This window comes from Falco rusticolus, chromosome 2, assembly GCF_015220075.1.
Source record: "Falco rusticolus isolate bFalRus1 chromosome 2, bFalRus1.pri, whole genome shotgun sequence".
Taxonomy (NCBI): domain Eukaryota; kingdom Metazoa; phylum Chordata; class Aves; order Falconiformes; family Falconidae; genus Falco; species Falco rusticolus.
Window position 1 is genome coordinate 25,314,913 of NC_051188.1, and position 20,296 is coordinate 25,335,208.

At 39.8% G+C, this 20,296-nt stretch overlaps 1 protein-coding gene across 1 annotated transcript; it reads left to right on the forward strand.

Moving 5' to 3' along the window:
- Positions 1-5,279: 5,279 nt before the first annotated feature.
- Positions 5,280-16,931, forward strand: RFC3 (replication factor C subunit 3). The gene is made up of 9 exons (XM_037377576.1): positions 5,280-5,410; positions 6,477-6,614; positions 7,750-7,817; positions 10,523-10,620; positions 12,147-12,328; positions 12,566-12,702; positions 12,826-12,924; positions 13,942-14,011; positions 15,667-16,931. Exons 1-9 carry the CDS (start codon positions 5,324-5,326, stop codon positions 15,856-15,858), a joined length of 1,071 nt encoding a protein of 356 aa, XP_037233473.1. The 5' UTR covers positions 5,280-5,323; the 3' UTR covers positions 15,859-16,931.
- The last annotated feature ends 3,365 nt before the right edge of the window (positions 16,932-20,296 follow it).

The following is a 20,296-nucleotide window of genomic DNA, read 5'->3' on the forward strand; positions in this document are numbered from 1 at the left end:
TTTAAGATGAAAGCTCTCCTGAAAATGAAGTCTTAGGAGTAAACTGGAAAATTCAAAAGCTTTAGTATGTCCACTGATGCAATAAAAATGCAACTACTCAGCAAGGGAAAGGAAAAAATTAAGAGACATGAGCAAGACTTCTGTGGCCTGAATAGAAGAAATCCTACAAACATAATTTGATGATTTTATAGGAGATGAAATTATAGTAGTCAAACTCTGAAACATTAGTGGGTTCATAAAGGACAGTATGTGCTATAGAACCTTTGAGTTTCAGTAAATGTATGAAAACTATGATTAGGGACAAACAATGGGTTCTGCCATTGGCACAGCATAGACACAGGTTTGCGTAACACATCATGTTCCAGCAACCTTCTTCATAGAAATGCAATAGAAATCTGATTTTCATGTCCCACATTTATTGCCATCTTTGGAAATACACCTAGCTGTATTCAGAGGTGTCTGAATTTCATTTATTAATAATCTATGAATTCAAAGGAGCTGGGCTATTTATCATCTGGAGAAACAGTTAAAAAGAAAGAAAAAAAAAAGAGTTATCAAATATTAGGAATCTAGAAAACACCTATTATCTTACCCACATTAGTCAGAATATTGCAGGCAGAGCTAATTAGGAAATTTTTGATGTAACTTCTTCCCTGTACATTCATCTAACTTTTTGCAAAAATGCATTATTTTTCATGATTTTTTCATTGTAAAAGTAGCCCAGGTCAGTAAAATTTTCTAGTTCTGGTAAGAACGGAAGCAAGGCCCCCCCCTATTTCAAAATAATGCATAGTCCTTCATCAGTGACATCTATCCTTGCCCCGAAAGAGACAAAAAATTTCCTATGTCAACATCTTCACAAAATTAATTCCTAATTACAGGTCAAGCACCAGTATTTGTTCATATATTTAAATATCTGACAGCATGTATGTAATTCTTTAAACAGCTTTATGATTAGTTTCCATATGGAAAATGTGTGCCATATTTAGAATACAACCAGGAAATAATATTGAATGTTTCTTAACTTAATTGGTTTCAGAATACCTTTAAAATTCAAGTCTGGAGTCCTAAGTGGACAAGAGTTTCCTTTGTTCCAGGTCTTCTGTTATTGCAAAATGCAGGCTGATGGAAAGTGAAGAACGTGGCTACATCTTTTAGTCAGTATCCTTGCAAATCTCAGAGGAAAGACCTAAATTAAAAACGAAAATAGCCTAGGGTTTTTATCAAAATCTTCAATATAAAGTGGGCATGTACTCAACATAGCTGTAGTTCATCTGAAGAATGGATCTGTAACTCTACATGTCCCCAGATGGATGTTTGAATTTATATTCAGAATATTTTAAAATTTTCATCTGTCTCCTTATGTTTTTCTATAATGATTAACTGTGCTGCTGTAAATCTTGCTTAAATGTGTAGTTGGACAGTTCCTAATGTTAGAAAAAAGGGTCTTAGGTTTGCACAGCTATGTACAATTGAGGCCACAGAGGCCTAAGAACAGCAAAATATATCTCATCTCCTTTTCTTCTAATTCTCCAGGCACACTAGAGACTAGGGAAGCTCAGCAGGGTTTGGCCCTTAGCAGCAGGAGTTAGAACATGAAGAAGTACCGATTAAATCAGAACATTTTATAATACTGCCAAGTGTCCTGTGTGCATGAAAATGTGGTAATTTTGCTTTTTTTTTTTTTAATACACTTATTTCTTTTCATCTTCCCACTTCTTTAGTAAAGGGCGTTGCTTAATCTTTTCCATGTAGACAAATGTATAAAATGTACAAAAGCTTTTGCAGTAATGACTGACGGACAGGATGTATCCTCCAATTAAATGTTATCCCTGTAGCCTTTTCCAGAATACATTTTCAGTGGTGGTGAAAATGTATCTTCTTACACCTTTTTAGTTTGCCTCATCACTGCATGGAAATCTTCTATGATATTTTCATTACTTTAATTTTACAGACTAAATAAAAGATTGTAAAATAAACCATGACTCTTAAAGAACTAGGATTTCTTGGGTTTACATCTCTTATAAAGAAGCAGCTTCTTCAGTGTTGCCAATCTCTATGGGATATATTTATTTTAGACTTTTATTTGGCTATCACCATTAATGTTGTTCTTTCCACAACTACATTCAATCTGCATGTCATCAGCGTGTCACCAATAGAACATATGTCATTTAATTATGGTCTTTGGTTTTCTTTTTTCATTTTTCATTGTAATTAGTGATCTGGTCTTTCATGGCATGCTACATTTACTTGCAGCAATATAGGTGCTCTGATGGGGACAGGGTGATATAGCCTAGAGTGACAGCCAACAGAGTGGCAATAATCTACTAAAATAGTTGAAACTGAAGAGAAAAATCTATCTTGCTTAGCTAAGCAGCCTCAAGGATCAAAGGATGCCAAACAGTCTTCTGTCTGAAAAACACAAGTTCCTGTACAGCAAAACGGTACTTGGACTTGTTAATGGCTACTCAGATCGCTAGCCACAATCATGCTATAAAGATATTTAGGAGGTCAGTATAATAGCGCTCGGATTGGTTCTAACGCTGTTTCAATAATCAGTTTAAAAATGCTTAAAAACTATTTATGTATATATATTTAAACACTGGACCCAGGTCTTACAGTTTTACTTCAATTTGGGCATAAGATGGAGCTTCTTTTATAGTGCCTGTCATTGTGTCACTTCACAATGACATAGCTGCTGGTAGTAAAAGGCTCAAAATGCCATTTGTAGTTAAAATCTCTATTTTCAGATACATTGTCTAGTTTACTCATGCAGAGAAGTCATTTTACCTTTTGACCTTTGTGCTGGACTGAACACATTGAGTGAAGACATATTTTAACAGTCCTTATATTTGAGTGAATTGTGACTGCAGCTGAAATAGCCAGTCTTCTGTATTATTCTCATTAATTTATTTGTGATACACTTGGCCAAACCATTCCATTTTAAATACTTACTTCTTTTTGTTTAGATTTATAGTGAAGTTAAAAAATTAATGAAGTAGAAAATCAAAGCATTCTAGAGCATTTCAATCAGATTTAAAGTACCACGATGGCAATGCTTCATGCAGGCCCAGGTTTTAAAATGGTGAAGATTTTTACTTAACAAATTTTGTTTGTCTGTTTAACTACTTTTTACAGCAAGGAAGAACTTAACTGAAAGCTTAAGCATAAACCCATGCTTAAACACATTGCTGAGGTAAGGCACAATTCCCTATTTTTTCTCCTCGGGATAACATGAAATCCTATGGAAGTCTAATGACCTAATAATAAAAAGGGGTTAGGGCCCTTTCAGAGATGCTTACATGTCTTCACTCACGAGCTGAAAGTATCTAAAAGCCTACTGGTCTGAGTCCTAGCTATTTAAGACTGACCTAATCCAAAAAGGATTTTTTTTCACTGGTACTTTAAAAGCCTGGAGTATCTGTCAGAGCACTTTGCTGGAAGCTGGCATGCATTAATAAAAACAGTATCTCTGAGGGCTGGAAGAACTAAGTAGGTTATATGGGGTTATCACAGAAGTTGCAATTAAGTTAAGCATGACATTGATAGGCATGAGAAAAGCAGCATATCATTCAGAAATTATTAAAAAGTCCGGCAAATGAGCAAAGGATCTGAAAAAGCTTAAAAAGGCTAGTCATAAATATAGCCAACCAAAAATACCAAAGGAATTAATGGTCAAGTTCAGAAACTACTCTGAAGAACAGCAGGTGCTGAGCAGAGAGAAAAGCTGCACATGAGAAACACTGTAGACCCACAAAATGGAAATGTAGAAGGAAGGCAGAGGAACAAGTCACTCTGTGATGCTGAGTGTAACAAGGGACTCGAAGGTAAGCACTGGGCAGGATGCTGCTGCTGTAGCCTCCACAGACTCAATCACGTGCAAGGACAGTGCTGACGAAGTAGTACAAGGTGAATTTGCTAATTCATGGCAATCTGCAAAAAAATCTGATTCATGAACGTTTGTGTGATGTAATGTAACTAACTCTTTCACATAAACAGGTAATACGGTACTAAAGTGTTCTCTCTTTGCCCCTACTTAAGTTTATGTGATCTTTATGAGTAACTTGAATGTCTAGGCTAATGAAGCTACCACCTGCATTGTGGCTTTCTGGCTGCGTGAATAAACATGAACGCAGGGCTGATAAAATATGAATAGGCACATGAACCTTTTATTGTATTTTTCCTCACGGAAATCACACAAGTGAAAGACCGGGCTGACATATTTCAGATTGTTCATGTGCAAACCCATGTTTTATTACCTTAAGAAATTCTCCTTTCACATAATGTCATTTGTGCATCATGCTTCATTTATTTGGGCTACTACATGAAGAAACAAAATGAGAGTTTCCCTATTATATACATATTCTCTACGTAATTCTGTACATACGTATTCTGTATATGCAGAAAGCCACGAACATAGATGGAGCTTGCAACTTCACAGTGTAGTACATAGATTTTGGGCAACCCATTGATTTATAATGAAGCTGCAAGTCCAGGGTGACAACCAAGACAAAGAACCTAAGGACCATATGTTCCCCTGACACAGAAAACTGTCCTCTTTTTGCCGGCCATCTGTACAGGTCAAGAGGCCGAACACACACTGATGGACCTGGTCACAGGCAGGGCGAGCGGACCATGTGTGCCTGAAGGGCTTTTTTCTGCCAGCCCCTCGCTGCCTCCTTGCCTCCTTCCCTGCCTGCGTACCCTCCAGCGGCTGGGGCGGTGGGTCACCCCACGGGAGCTCACCTCAGGCCCCAGCTCTCTGATCTAACGCGCTGCGGCGGGAGGCCACCCATGCGCCTCACACGCCGTCACTACCGCTCGCCTGCCACCTGGCACGTATCTGTATGCCGGTAGGAAAAATAATGAGTTGATCTGCGGCGGTGATGCCGGCAGCAGTGGTCCCCAGGGCTGGTATTGGCACCGCCGGGCCTGGCGTTAGCCGTCCCTGCCCCGGCGGCCTGCCCACGCCATAGCGGGTGACACCAGGCCCGGCACTGCAGAAGGCGGGACCCCGCGGCAGCGAGTGCGGGGGCAGCCGCCACCCCGGAGCACGAGCTTTGCCCCGTGTCACCTGCCAGGGCGCAGGGGGCAAAATACTGCCACTTGGGAGGCGAAAACGGCCCGCAGCCGCCGCGGCCCGCCCCGGCCGGGCGGCGGCGCGGCCACTGGGGCTCACGCGAGGAGGCGGCGGGGGCGGAGCAGCAGCGCGCTCCCGCCGCCGCCGGCGCTTGTCCCTCGGCGGCCGCCGTACTGACAGCTCCTCCCGCCGCTGACGGGCTGCGGCTGCGCGCTGCAGTTCGGCGCGCGCTTTTCAACCGCCATGAGCCTCTGGGCCGACAAGTACCGGCCCGGTTCCCTCGGCCGGCTGGACTACCACCGCGAGCAGGCTGCGCAGCTCCGCAACCTGGTGAGGGGGTGCCCGGGCCCGTCCGGTGGCCCTCGGCGGCCACCCTGGCGGCCTCTGCCCGCCGCGGCCTCCCGCCGTGGGACGCCTGAGGCGGGCCCGCCACCGAGTCCTCCCCTCCCCGCAGCGGGGATCCTCCTGGGGCCGGGGCTCGGCGGCCTGTGACACTGCTCCCGCGCGTCTGCAGGGTTTGGGCTGGGCGCTGCCCCGCTGTGCAGGCCCTGGCCTTCGGGGCAGCGTGCCCCGCTCCGCAGCCTCGCCTTGACGCTGAGGAAAAGGCTGCGAGGAAATGAGCGCCATGCCTTTCTGAGGAGCGGTGTGCGTCAGTGCTTCTGCTGGTTTCAGCCGGGAGCGACCGGTGCCTCTGAAAGCAGGGTTTAGCTTGTTTGCTTAAAAGTTAGCTGAAGTTTTTAAGGGGAGCAGCTGGGAATAAAAGTCAGGACTATCTAATTGCTTGGCTGTACTGGCTTCTCTTTGCTAGACCCTGGGATGATTCACTCCCTCAGTGTTTCTCTCTGATCGTTGTAAACTCTTGATTGTGGGGTTTGGTCAGATGTTCTCCGGGCCGTGCTTTTTAGCTTTTTCAAGAAACAAACTCCTAACTTTATGTAAATGCAGGCTATCACTTATTTGCTTATGTTAAAGGCTTGCAAGTGAAACAGCAAAATAATTATATATATGCATATATACCATAATTATGTATGTGTATATCTGCTTTAAACTTTGTTTTAACCCTTTTTTACAGCTGTGTTTATTGCAGCTATCACGCTAGAAACCCTGGAAAACATGTAGATGTTGGAGTGTTTTTTTGTTGGATTTGGGGCTTGTTTTGTTGTTTGGTGGGGGTTTTGGGTTTGGGACTTTTTGTTTGGGTTTTTTTTATTATTTTTTTATAGGGGTGAGGTGTTTGCAGTTAAATGAGTTACTTGGCAGTTCTGCTTCTAGGTGTTGTGTTGTAACTGACCTGGAAAAATTATTTCATGTAAACTTGGGTGAGAATGAAAGGGTGAATAATCTCTCATAAGGAAAATATTGTTGTAGCTAACTAATCTTGTTGCTTTGTGTTCAGGTTCAGTGTGGTGACTTCCCTCATCTGCTGGTATATGGACCTTCAGGAGCTGGAAAAAAGACAAGAATAATGTGTTTGTTAAGGGAATTATATGGTGCAGGAGTGGAAAAACTGAGGATTGAGCATCAGAGTATAACGGTAAAAAAAAAAATGACCCATCTACATTGAAGTAGAGTGGATATTTGTATACTGGTGTGTTTCTGTTGTGAGGCCTTTAAAACTCAAATAGAAACTTTTTTTTTCACTCAGTATCTTCAAACTCTTCTATGTAATTAATCAGACTAGTTTGGTTACATGAGCAAATACTTTTTGCCAGATGTTCTTGTTCCTTAGGTCTTCATGGGTGGGAAGATGTGGGTTGGTTTTTTGTTTTCTGTGACTGGTTGGTTGTTTTTGGGTTTTTTTGGAGGTGGGCTGTTTGTTTTTTACAGGTGGGTTTGGACAATACCATGAGTTGTGATAGACTAGATCTCAACTAGGTGTATAGAATTGAATTAATTTTTAAAATAAGGGTTATTTTACAGATAATTAGCACTGCTTTTTGCATATACATAAGTTTTAACTTCTCACTATGAGAATGAGAAAACAATTTCAGTATTAGAATTTTTTTTTGCTTAGTTGTTTATTATTAAAAGGTTATATTATCAATTCATATAATCCTTGTTATGGAACGCTTAACCAGCAAGGAGTTATCGAGCTTCATTGATAAGTAGGTTAGTTAATGCTTGCTTCTTAATTCACAGTAGTGAAACTAATACAATACTTGGACTGGATGATAGAAACATAGAATATATTTAACTATTCAGACCCAAAGTCATTGGTGATATAAATACTAGTGTTTTATTTAAACAAGGTGTAGACTTGAAATCCTTCACCAAGAGAAGTAAACAGCCTTTTAAGGCTTGTCCAGTGGTTTTCCCTGCAAAACTTTTCTTTGGAGGGACAAAGTATCACTTACTTTGAACAGCTGAATCCAATAATAAGACTTCTTGTTACAAACCTCAGTAACTGCAGCATGCAGTGACTTGTGCTATGTGTTGCTATAATAACCATTACTGTTATTATTTTACTGGCTGGCTGATGTGTCAGTACTCCTTTTCTCCTTTGGAGGTGGGGTTGGAGGGTAGGAGATCTGTAAGTCTAATGCATCAGCAGTTCTTTGATCTCTGCGACTTCTGATTTGCCTGTGACCTAGCTGGTTATCATCTGTAAGGTATTTTGCATCAGATTTCTAGAACACTCCTGAATTTTAATATACTTACATTCTACATAGGCACCTTCTAAAAAGAAAATTGAAATTAGCACCATTGCAAGTAATTATCACCTTGAAGTTAACCCAAGGTAAGTGTACAGTAGAAATGTTTCACTTCAAATATAAGCTGCTGGTCATATTGCAAACGGTTTCAACCTGGCTATATAAGGGACTAACTGCCCAATGTATTGCCTGAGCAAATTAGATAATGGTTTATGGATTTGGACTGGACTGCAGATGGGAGCAGGGAGAAGATTTTTAATTAACAGCTCTAAATGAAAAAAATTTGGATTGCTCTAGACTAAAGACAGTAATGTTCTGCTTAACTAGCCACGTGAGCATGCTGATGTTGAGAACTGGGTGACAGAAACATCTGGATTCATAGATCTAACCATTTAAGTTGAAACTGAGAACTTATATTAGAACTAACACCTCCCCCTATTGTTAGTTCTCTCACAAATAAAAAATCATGATTTGAATGTAAGCAAGGTTTACTCAGTAACTCTTTAAGAGTTCAGAGCATGGGAAAGAACATGACAACAAAATAACTGGGAATCTTGTCATGAGCAAGGTCGGATCTTGATTTAAAAGACAGAAGCTGTAATAGTATACTGTATGTCATGTTTGACAGTTGTGAAATTGCTGGTGATAATTCACTGACACAAAGTAATTACTTGTATTTACCTGAATACTTTTAATGTTGCTTTAGACCACATGAGAGTGTCATTGTGTACTAGAAGGCTTTGGTTATGTTGGCTTATTTGTCTGGGTTGCAATTATAAGAAAGTGTGTATCCCAAAGTAACTGTGCTAATTGCTAAACCTTTTTTCATGTTGCTCTAGAAGTTATTCTCATGGACCACGTCTCCTTTAAAATCTTGTTTTGCAGCTAATCTCTGCCTACTGATTAGTGAATATCTGCTGGTATTCTAATACAGACCAAAGTAATTAAGACTGAGACTTTTATTTGTAATTAACTGTTTGAATATGGCATTTTGGTGATATAAAATATGACTGATCGATCTTCTGCTCTGATAACCTAATACTACTAATACTTCTGTTACTCTCCATGGAGTACTTATAGCTTGAAACGTATATTTAAAGTAAAATAGAATTATTTTATAAAAATCCTGAAAGTGTAGAACTGTATATAATAGTGCTGAGTTTTGGTTAAGAATAAATATATTAATTCATCAACTTTAAGTGATCAAGCAATTGTCATGTTTGTGTCAGACCAGATGGTGAACCTGCATGTGCTGTGCTATAGCCTGTGCAGTTTGATTGAATTGTAATACTGTCAAGTCATGTTGTGTCTTGAGTAACATGGGACATGATAAATGGCCAACAGGGAAAGAAAATTAACTTCTGGAAAGGACTCTGCAGACATGGAATTTATTATGAAACTTTATTAGATGGAACTGTTCTTTTATTCTCCAAAAGGAAGATGTTGACTGAATTCTAAAGTGTTGTCTGCTGGTTATTTGACAGGCTTGGGTAGATGCTTTGAAATGGGTTCTCCTGATTAAGTGTGTAGTGAAAGAATAAGGAACAATAAAAATTAAACTCTTGTGTGGTAACTGCCTTTGTTCATTTTTTTCGTGGAATGTTTGGTGTGGTCATATAATACCAAGGATAATCTTTCACCATGCAATTATAACTGGGTTTTCTGTTACTGCAGATAATAACTTATCTTTAAACATTAGGAAACTATCATAATCACTTTCCATTTCCAAAAACTAGCCTAGCTTTTAAGTAGAGCCTGCTTGTTTCATCCTGCTTTTTGTTTTCCACAGTGTAATAATCAAAGGTCTGTTCCCTTGCTGAAGGACATATCTCTGTGGTCAAAGTCAGTGTAGCCTATTCAAGAGATTGTGAACTGTTGAGCTAATACACTTCTGGATGTTCTGCTGCTTTCTCTTTGACAAGAACAGGGAGGGTCTGGTTGAGTGGTGACTAGAACTAGATGGACAAATGCCTTTTCACTAGCTTGCCAGTGAAATATTGCAACTACTGCTGCGTCTGTGAAGGTGTCTGGGATGCTAAAGAGTGAGGTTTTTTTCTCTTAGAAGGCAGGAAATCATAGGAAGATACTAGATTTCCTCTTGCCTTTTCTCCTATCACTACAGTAGCACTGCACAGCTTTCTCAGTCCCCAGGTTAGTAGCTCAGCTAGTTTGGCTCAGATTTGACAACCAATGAGGACTGACTTGCAAGCTAGATTACTGCAAAAAGCAAAGAAAAAGAGGAGAAAAGCTAACCATCCATGCTGTAATAGTATCTCGCTATCAGTCTTTTACTAGTAGCTCTTTGTAACTTGAGTGTGCCTGCCATTCAAGTTTATTAAGCGTATAGGTTGTTCGTAGTGTATCTACATCAGTCTTTTGAGTCAGGCATCCTATTATGTGGTTAGGCTTAATTTTTCTTCCCATAATGGATAAAAATGTTCATATTGTGGATCTTTGCCCAAACTGTAGGTAACAAAAGTTTAGATTTCTCATACCAGAAAGATAAGTTCTAATTTAATGATTTAATAAATCATTTGAGAACTGTTTAGCTACTTCCCAATACGGTGCTACTAATGCAGCTGTGCCTGCATAAGCTTTAGTTTGTTTTTGTTATTGGGAAGGTAACTTTCAAGAAAGTACGTGTGTTGAGCTTAATTGTAACCCCAACAGCTTCTGAATTCTTTTGGCGTTCTTGTTCAGCCAGTTGACCCAAGGGGCTGCGTAGGAGGATGTATTTTGTATGCAATATAAAGTTGTTTTAAAGCAAGCTTTATTTATATTCCTGGTACAGTGATGCAGGAAACAATGACCGTGTAGTAATTCAGGAGCTCTTGAAGACAGTAGCACAGTCCCAACAGCTTGAGACAAGTACTCAACGAGACTTTAAAGGTGAGTAAAAACAGTTGAAACCAGTTAAAATCCCTCTTAAGCTTGTTTTTTCAGAGATGTCAGCTGACTGTTCTGTTTGCACCTGTATATTCCACGAAGGCACACATGAACCTTTCCCAAATTAAACAACTTCCCATTTTTCTTCCACTGTGGAAATACCTTGAGTGGTTAAATACTCAGCATGAAGTAGTCTCTTCTGTTGGTTTCTTACAAGGACAGGGTGTAGTTGAATGACTGTGGCTGGGCAGAGGGAGCTTGGATGCCTGCTGTCTTTTTTCCAAGTCTACCACTGAAATGCACTGTAACTTTAGTTTAATGATCTACAGTAGTAGTTGAATTATGAGTGACTGAGGCTTAACATTGAGATGATGGGCAGGATAACCTGGCAAATGGTGATATTAAGTATTAGCTGCTTATTTGTAATGTTTTGGGTCATGAGCTGTCTTAGGCAGAAAGTTTAAAAGCATTTTATCATAGAGTATGGAAGGACACTGGGTAAGAAAATGAAGAAGGCTTTTGTTGCATTCACCAAGACATGTTTTGCTACAAGGCTTACTTTTCCTTCCCATGACTAAATTCAAAGCAAAATCAGAACTATATAACAAGAGATTGAAGGAGAGAAGAAATCTTGACAGAGTAGAGCAGAAATTAGTTGAAAATGCCATGGATTTAGTACTTTGTCTCATTGCTTCACTATTCTCAGGAAATACTGCACTTCACCTAAGCTGCTAGGCAGTGATTGGTTCTACCAGTTAGTGATTTATATATCCTTACAACTGCAGTCATAGCACGTACCTCAGAGTATCTGTTAAGCTGGCTGGTCTCCTTTAGGCTGTGTATATAACCAGAAGAGAAATGGGAGTAATGTGCTGACTTGTTCCTCCAGGCTGTTCTCACTGGACCATTCACAGTACTGAAATGAGCCATCTGTGAGCTGCCTGTGGAGGAACCTGCAGAAGGCTAGGTTAGCTGCTTGATGTTAGGTATCTCGTGATTGTTCTGAAGCATTTTATAAAAATACATTTTTCTTTTAAAAGACTATGGAAAGGTGCTGCAGCTACAATAACAGGGCAGCTTTCTACTGCTCCTTTTTTAAGACATTGGCTTTTAAATATACAATGTATTGAGAGGAGGGTCTTCAAGAAATTTTTACTTTTTGGTATGTCCTTAGCCATAATTTTTTTTGCATTTCTTACTTGAAAATTTTAAAAGTTACTCTACTAATCAGTAGAGTGAAATCAAAGTGAAAGCTTCTACACCCACCTGGATTATTTCTTGGCACTGAAGTGTTTCAGGCTGTGTTCTGAAGAAATTGACTTTCCAGGACATGAATATAGGGTGTGAAGGATCAGAAGATTATACAGTCAAAAAGGCACACAGGTTGTCTTAATTTTTATTTTCCTGCCTGTGGAACCATGTTGCCTTTTTCTGCTTGTATCACTTATCACTTGTATGTCAAAGTACTCATTTTCTTAGAAAGGCTTGATATTAATAAAAAACCTCCACTATTTTTAATCCTTTTTCAGTGGTGCTGTTAACAGAAGTGGACAAACTCACTAAAGATGCTCAGCATGCTTTGCGAAGAACAATGGAGAAGTACATGGCGACGTGCAGGTTGATCTTGTGCTGCAACTCCATGTCAAAAATTATAGGACCTATTCAAAGCCGGTGCCTGGCTGTACGAGTGCCTGCTCCCAGCATTGAAGATGTGTGTTGAAACAATCAAAAATAAGTTATTTAAAAGTTCTTACTAGATAAATTCTTGCTGTGGATTTATGAGGTATTTTTCTTCCACAAATGTACCTAGTTTTGCTTTGTGGTGGGTGACTTCTCAAGCATGTCTTTTGAAAGACTGGTCCATCTCTGTTCCAGAAGTGGTTCTGACAGGAGAATCTGTAGATGCTAAACTATTCACAAAGTGTTGCTCTCACTGTTTTCCGTCTAGATCTGTCACGTCTTGTCCAGTGTGTGTAAGAAAGAAGGCCTGACTCTTCCTCAGGAATTGGCTCAAAGGCTTGCAGAGAAATCTGGCAGAAATCTTCGTAAAGCACTGCTTATGTGTGAGTCCTGCAGAGTACAACAGTAAGTCACTCATAAAAATTAATATAAATTACTCTGACACATACATGAACTTGCTTCTGAGGTCTTGTTAGAATAGGTGACGGTTTGCTTTGATTTTAATTTTTTAAATGTATTATTATGTAGGTATCCTTTTACTGCTGATCAAGACATTCCTGAGATGGACTGGGAAGTTTATTTGAGAGAAACTGCAAATGCTATTGTCAGTGAACAGACACCACAAAAGTAGGTGATTACACTTGCTTGCAGCTATAAATTATGCTTTTGGTGTACTCTCAAACCTAAAAATAATGCTCTAATTAAGAATATGACATCTTTGCTTTAGTTCTATGTAATTTTCTGGCATTTCTACTGGAGCTGGTACTTAGCTACTTTGCAGCCAGAGGAAGTCAGCTTTAAAACTACCAGAGGAGGCTTAATGATCTTCAGGAACTGAAACTATTACTGGTTTTCTCTGTTGAAGCTTTGTAATCAAAATTGAGCGTAAGCTTAGTTGCATGTCATGCTATCTTGTCTTTTGGGTTGGTTTTTTTTGTTGTTGTTGTGTGGAGGGCATTGTTTTACTTCAGGCTTCTGGTTCACAAACACACCATTTGTAAAAGAATTGGAAGTGAGAAACCATCACTTATTTCAAGGTCATTAGGAGATGCCCCCTTTATCCATCTTGGCATCATATTCCTGGTGTGATCCTTTTAGTCTGTTCCTTAGGTTAGGTGAGATGTCACTTAAATTCTTGTAATTTAAATTAAATAACTTTAGTCTGACCTCCTGATACCAAAGTTGAGAATTGGTGTCGTGTCACTTTCTACCACCTAATCATCTTACTCCCTCTTGTAAACAATGAAACTGGAAAACAGTGTAAATGAGTCTTGTTCTAATGAATTTTGTGCTGTCTTCTCACTAATCTTGAGCATGAATAATAATTTAGATATTAAGAGGAGTTAAAGGGAGACAAGCCTGAGACAAATTCTAATAGTCTTGTAGCTTCTAGATTAACTGAGACCATTGTAACTTACGTATATGTAACTTACCATACTGGTTTGAGTAAAAGGTGTTACATAGTGTTTGAATTGAAACAGACTGACTTGTGCAGTGCTTTTTGGTTTACAACAACACACAAAACCAAAACAAAAAACACACTTGGGTTGACTCTTCTCCTGCAGCATATTTCACAAATAGTAAAAACACATTAGTATGCTTTGGGGACATACTTCTGATGTTTTTGTGGTGTCTTTCCAACAGGCTTTTAGAGGTCCGTGGACGGCTTTATGAACTCCTGACACACTGTATTCCTCCTGAGATTATAATGAAGGTAATTCAGCTATCTAGCTCTTAATGTGTTACTTATAATGCTTTGACAGTCTCAGTTTGAGTTTAAAAAGACAAAACCCCACACCAGAACATCACAAATAATCCAAATATTGATGAAAAGCTGTGACCTTTCCAAACAGACGTGAGTGACCAAGAGATACTTTTCTCTTGTGTTTCTTTCCACTGGAGTAGCCAAAATGGTTCAGGTTATTGCTCTGAAGGAGTAATTAAAGATCTTGTTCCTGCAAACACTGATACATGGCATTCAATTCTCATGATCCTCAGTCGATACACTAGACTGTCTAGTTAGGTTCATGTCCTAATATGTTTAGGCATGATGGCTTTGAGTTGTGTAGATTTTGTGGTCAGGAAGACTCTTTAATTCGGAAAATGTTTAGTTTATTTTTGTTGCAGGCTTCCTTCTTCACACCTCTGAATGGTTTAGTAAAACTTGTTCTGTGACCACAGCACAGCAGCATTATAGCTGAGTAAAAATAAAGGAGGACGTGCTTTGTCCCCCTGAAGACTCCTCAGGCCAGTTTCTGTATCGAAACATAGGCATGTTTTATGGGCTAATTTTGATATGATTTGTTTTCTTTTTACAAAAGCTTTGGTTTTATAAGTTCAGAATTTGCTGTGTCCTAGTAGAGAGGCTTGCTGAAGGATGCTAGACCAACAGGCCTCTTCAAAGACAGAAGCCATCTTGGGAGGAAAAAAAAGTAAATGGAATTTACATGTTGTTATTTTAGCCAGAATAGAAGGATGCTGAAGAAAAGTAGAGCAGAACAAAGATTAAAGCTAATATTTGCAACTTACCGTAGGTGCGCTTTGCCATCAGACATAATTACAAGATAATAAATTTCTTTTCATGTGAACTGATTTCTGCTTTCTGACAGTTAGGTAGTTAGATGCTTTTTTAACCTTCCTTTCTTAGGGTAGGTTAGTGGATCCTGCGTTGCCCTGTTGGGGGATTGTTGTTGTTAGGCCAAAGGTGGATGTTCTCTACCCACTCAACAAACTTGAAATGGTCTAGAGATGCTTCTTATTTAATTGTGATTGTTTTAATAGATTTGCAATGATTTTATTGCAGACTTAGATTGAAAATAAGGCACTTCTGGGTTTTTTTGTCAAGTATCTTGTGTATGTTGGTACATACAAAAGTATGTAAACAAATATACTTAAATTTTAAATGAGCCCTTTCCTTGTTACTTATTAATGTTCTTTCTCTTTGTGGTCAATACTGCTGAGATACGAAGTGATTCTAATACACTTGCTGTCTTGGTAAAAATGGGCCATGTGCCTGCATGCAACAGAAGTTAAAGTATTTGGAGATGAGGTTAATTTATCATCTTTATTAAGGTATAAGTAGTTCCAGTGTATGACATTTTTTCTTATCTAAGAACAGAATAGGTAACATTTATTTTGGTATGAGGAATTTGTCTTGAAAGAAAGTTCTGAAGGGATGTGGTTCCATGAATCTAGTTCTGTCAAATAGGTGGTGTAATGATTCTTGAATGTCTCTTCCGTTGGATTCATGAATGAACTGTTGGTCATAGCTTGGCTATTTTCAGAGAAACGAGGTTATCCTCTTAACAAAAAAAAATAGGTAACTTTACAAATACTGTCCTGTTTGTTTGGGTTTTTTTCCCCTTTTAGGGCCTCCTGACAGAACTTCTAAATAACTGTGATGGGCAACTGAAAGGAGAAGTTGCACAGATGGCAGCCTTCTATGAACACCGCCTGCAACTGGGCAGCAAAGCCATTTATCATCTGGAAGCATTTGTTGCAAAGTTTATGGCAATTTACAAGAAGTTTATGGAGGATGGACTGGATGACATGATTTTCTAACTCTGATGCCCAAAGTTGTACACAGAATGTTGTGTCATGATGCCAACGTTGTAAATGTCTGCTTGTCCATGCTTGATTGCTTGTGGGTCTAGTTCAAAATCAAATACTTTATTTTGCTATTAATAGTAAACTAAAGAATGGTATTTGTTCAGGTTTAGAAATGAGATGGATTGTTTGACAACCACAACTCTGTCTTTAGATCCATACAAAAATACATTAGCTTTTCAGAAAGAAAGCGAGTTGCCTTGGAAGAAGTATAAGATCATAGTCACTTTGCATTATTTTTAAGCTGACATTAAACAGAGAACATGGATGCTGCATGCTTGCCTTTTGATTGTTCCTGGGCAAGGCTGTAAGGAAAAGATGGTTGTTCCAGTGTGAGCATCTATGTTCTGCCTGCCGATTTGTGTATCTCACTGGCTGCTTTTATTTTAGCCACAATGTTTTCTGACTTTTGTTTGTAAGCAATTGCATTGAAACTGTGGATGAGAAATACTTTTGTGTTGCTTGTAAACCAGTTTGGCAACACGGACAATTTGTTTAGAAGGAATATACCTGTATAAAGCAAGTCCACTTGCTGTCTGACACTTTCATGTTTACCTCAACATACATTATGCTGTTGAGGTAAAGATTATTCCTTTGGCTGTGGTTTAGCAAGTGTAACATTTCAACTTTTAACAAATACTCTCACCTGTTAAATTGATGAGACACTTCAAAAATGGCAATACATCGTAAATATATGAACAACTGAAATGTTCAGTTAGTGTTTTATACTGTTTGTGAGTATCCATACCCTCCCCCAGGGTAAGACTAAAGGCTGCCACTGAAGTTTAAGGGAAAAAAACCAATAAACACAAAAAAACCCAGCACCCCACAACCCCTCAAAATAATAAAAAAGTCTCAACCAACACCATCTATGCTACTTCATATTGCAAGTCTTTCATGTGTTATGTCTATGTGCTGTAATACCCTAAAAATGACTGAATGCATGCCCTTTGTGACTTCGCTCTGATAATTTAGGCTATTACTAGATAGTATTTAAAGAGAAAGTGAATTAAATATTTTCCTGTTCTCTTCCTTCCCCCTCACTTTTTTTTTTTTGTTAGCAGGGAAGGGTTGTTTATTTGGGGTTTTTTTTTTTTGTCAGATGCTAGAGCCCTTCCGCTAGTAATTTATAAAGGAAGAATCTCACTAGTCCTAACACTGTCCTCCCGTTTAAAATGTACAAAAGGCAGCATTAATCCTTGAAGAGGTAGTGTCACTGCCATTCTTGGGAACTTGACTATTCAGTGTGTGGTGTTAATGCACAGCTTGCCTTCAGATTCATTCTCAGCACAATGGTGCTCAACTGGTCTCCTTAAAACTGAAGAAGTCTAGAATTTCGGATTTTTTTTTCCCTCAATCTGCTTTTGTCACCCAAATCCACAGCACTGGTAGCTTCTCAGATGTGAGTCTTGACTGTCAGAGATCCTGGAAAACCATGAAATTAATCAGCGAGAGTGGAAAGGGGTACTTAAATCCATTACAAAGAAGAGCACAATAATGGTAGAAGGGGTGTAATTACCACATGTACAAATTACCCGCTCTTTCAGGAGCTGAGTCTTATCTGCTACTTTTTAGAAGCTGAACAAACTAACCATTTGCCTGCCACAAGTATAGTGTGTGATGACACAGAACTGTAAGTTCAAAAGATGAAACGCTCCCACCCCCCCCAAAAAACCCATACCAAAAAAACCCCCAATAAAAACCAACACCAACACCCAAAACAGGAAGAAGAGGAACATATGTAGGGATTTGTGACGTGCAATTGAAGTGCCCAGGGACAGTATTGCTGTGGAGGCTGGAGGAGGCAGGAGCTGGATTGCAGGGTTAGTCGGAGGAGGCAGAGAAGCAGCCTGCTCTGATTTGTCCAGAAGACTGAAACCCCAACATAAACCTCTCCATAGGTGTTCTTGTTGCCACTTGTTGGAAGTTTCATGTTGATCATGTTCTACCTGGAATGAATCGAGAGTAGTCAAGGATGGAAAAATGGGACAATGGCCAGGGGTCACTGGGAGAGGAAGCAGCTACCCCTGCTCCTGAAAGCCAGCATTTCCCTCTGCTGACGCTGCTCCTGCCTCTTATCTGCCACAGTCTAGAACACACAAATTTAAACACATGGGCACAGTATGTTCTAACTCTCCACACGCATTTTTCCTTCCTACAGTAATTTTTAAGGCAATTTTGCCTTAGTATCCATAGCAGGTTCTCCAGGGAAGCGGTCACAGCACCGAGCCTGTTGGAGTTCAAGGAGTGTGGATGATGCTCTTACTCTTCGGTAGTTCTGCGGGGAGGAGGGTGTTGGACTCAAGGATCCTTAAGGGTCCCTTCCAACTTGAAATATTTTGTGATAATGATCAGTAAGTGTTGTGCTTTTTGGCGACATCTTAGAGGCTAACCATCTTGGATGCCGCTTCTCCTCCCTTTTGGGTAGCTGTAGCCCTTGCTTAGAGACAGTGTGATGCAGAACTGAGGTCCTGGGCTGTTCTGAAGGAAGCAGGGACCAGTAACCCTCACCCCTCCTACTATGTACTGACAAATGAGGCTGATGGAAACGTATGAGCCAGTGGCTGTCAGAAACTAAAAAGGAATTTGCCATTTTTTGCCCTCATGAGGCTACCATATAACCCTTTTATCAGAAAAAGAGAACCTTAGCCTGGCAAGCAAGGGTGCCCCGGGGTGGGGATGGCTGCCCCCACAGCCTGCATCCACACAGCCCAGCGACGGCGCTGTGCCGGACCTGCGCTGAGCACTGCACGCCTGCTTCACAGATCAAGTGGGAGGGGGCGGTGCAGAGAGACTTTGAAACAGTGAATAGCACAGGACCAGCCTCTAGATGATCCATTTCTTCAGCTGATTTCATCTTTTGAGACCTGCTTAGAATTGCTTGCTGAGAGGATTACCCTTGCTTTCATCCAGCATCACCTCCTGCTACTTCCAAATGAAAACTCCAGGCTGCTTCCACCTGAGTGGGACTTAAGCACTGAACAAGTCTAAAAGGTTGCAGAGGAGTCAGCTTCACGCTCCCACAGAATGCCAAAGGTGAAAGTGATTTTAAAAAAGTGATCAATAAACTAAAGGCAGCAACTACTTTCACTAAAACTTTCTCTGCTCTGCAAAGATCAGCTGTGCAAAGGGTGAGTGGGGCATTCAGGCTTTGCTCCCTGTTTCTGAAGTCCAAGTGTTAACTTCTGTGAGAAATGTTATTTTAAAAATCACATTATTTTTAGACAGCTATGGTAAACAACTCTACTTGAGCATTAATCATAAAAAACATATGGTGTGATTGGAAGACTGATTTGTATAATGTATTTTGTTAAATAAATTCATATGAGCAAAGCTGATGTGAGGATTGTCCCCTTCTCTACCAAAGAAGTACCCTGATTATCATAAGGTAGAAGGTAAGGTAGATAAGAGTTCATTATCACAAATTTTCCTGCCAGTGCAGGGAATTGAAGATTATTACAGTTCATTGATATAAAATAATAGCTGTAATTTGTCTTGCTGGAAAGAGCTGTGGTATGCCTGAGCAGCCTTTAATCCTTCTTGCTTAACATTTTTTGTGTGCGCTAACAATTAATGCTGTATGAATTTGTTGCATTGGATTTTAATCAATGACCCAAACCAGTCTCCAGAGTTGTAATCTGCTAAACAAAAGTTGTCTTAACATGACGGTGAAATGCGTTTCTATTTCTTGAAGGTCAAAATACTTGTCTTGATGTTTATATTTCATAAGGAGGGAAGGAATGTAAATATGTAAGCATACAAAAGAAATTAACCTCTAGTGTCAAGTGTGCCCTGCGGAGTATGTCATGCAAGTTGCATGTCAGGAATTAGTTGCACATCACAAAATAACCAAGATTAAAAGAGTTTGTCATTAACTTCAAAATGTTGGGGAGTTGACTCAGAACTTTCTCTGTTATCAAAACTGAAATTATTTTCTGTCCAAATTAGCTAGGACAACTGGGGCCTAACCCTTCTTCTTTTTTTTTTTTTAAAGCAGTGGATGCTTTGCTTGTCTGAAAAATGAGCTCAATCCTCTCACAGGTTTTCTTCTATGGTTGTGTACAGTGTGTGTGCTGAACTTCTGGAAGAAACGTTATACTCTGTTTCAGCAGTCCTGGAGCTAATAAATATTGTTCCAATCATTTAAGCATTAGGCGGTATCTCAGCGGGGATGGGTTTGGCATCTCTTAAATAGGAGTGAGACATAAGAGAATGCAAGCAGGAGTGTGAAGCATATAACTCCACCACTGACACCACTGGTCCATCTGCATTTCTCCTAGTGGAGTTGCTGGGGCACCCATCACCACCTCTGTCCTGGCACATTCTGGGAGCTAATCTTCAGCCCTGTCCCAAGACATGAAGTAGATGTTGGTCTTTCATTATGGAGCCTGTC

Bases quoted from the DNA above. Each gene is read 5' to 3' on its own strand.
- RFC3 (XM_037377576.1), top strand. From the start codon at position 5,324: ATGAGCCTCTGGGCCGACAAGTACCGGCCCGGTTCCCTCGGCCGGCTG. The intron at 5,411-6,476 runs GTGAGGGGGTGC...CTTTGTGTTCAG, and splicing joins CTGCGCAGCTCCGCAACCTG to GTTCAGTGTGGTGACTTCCC. The intron at 7,818-10,522 runs GTAAGTGTACAG...TTCCTGGTACAG, and splicing joins CACCTTGAAGTTAACCCAAG to TGATGCAGGAAACAATGACC.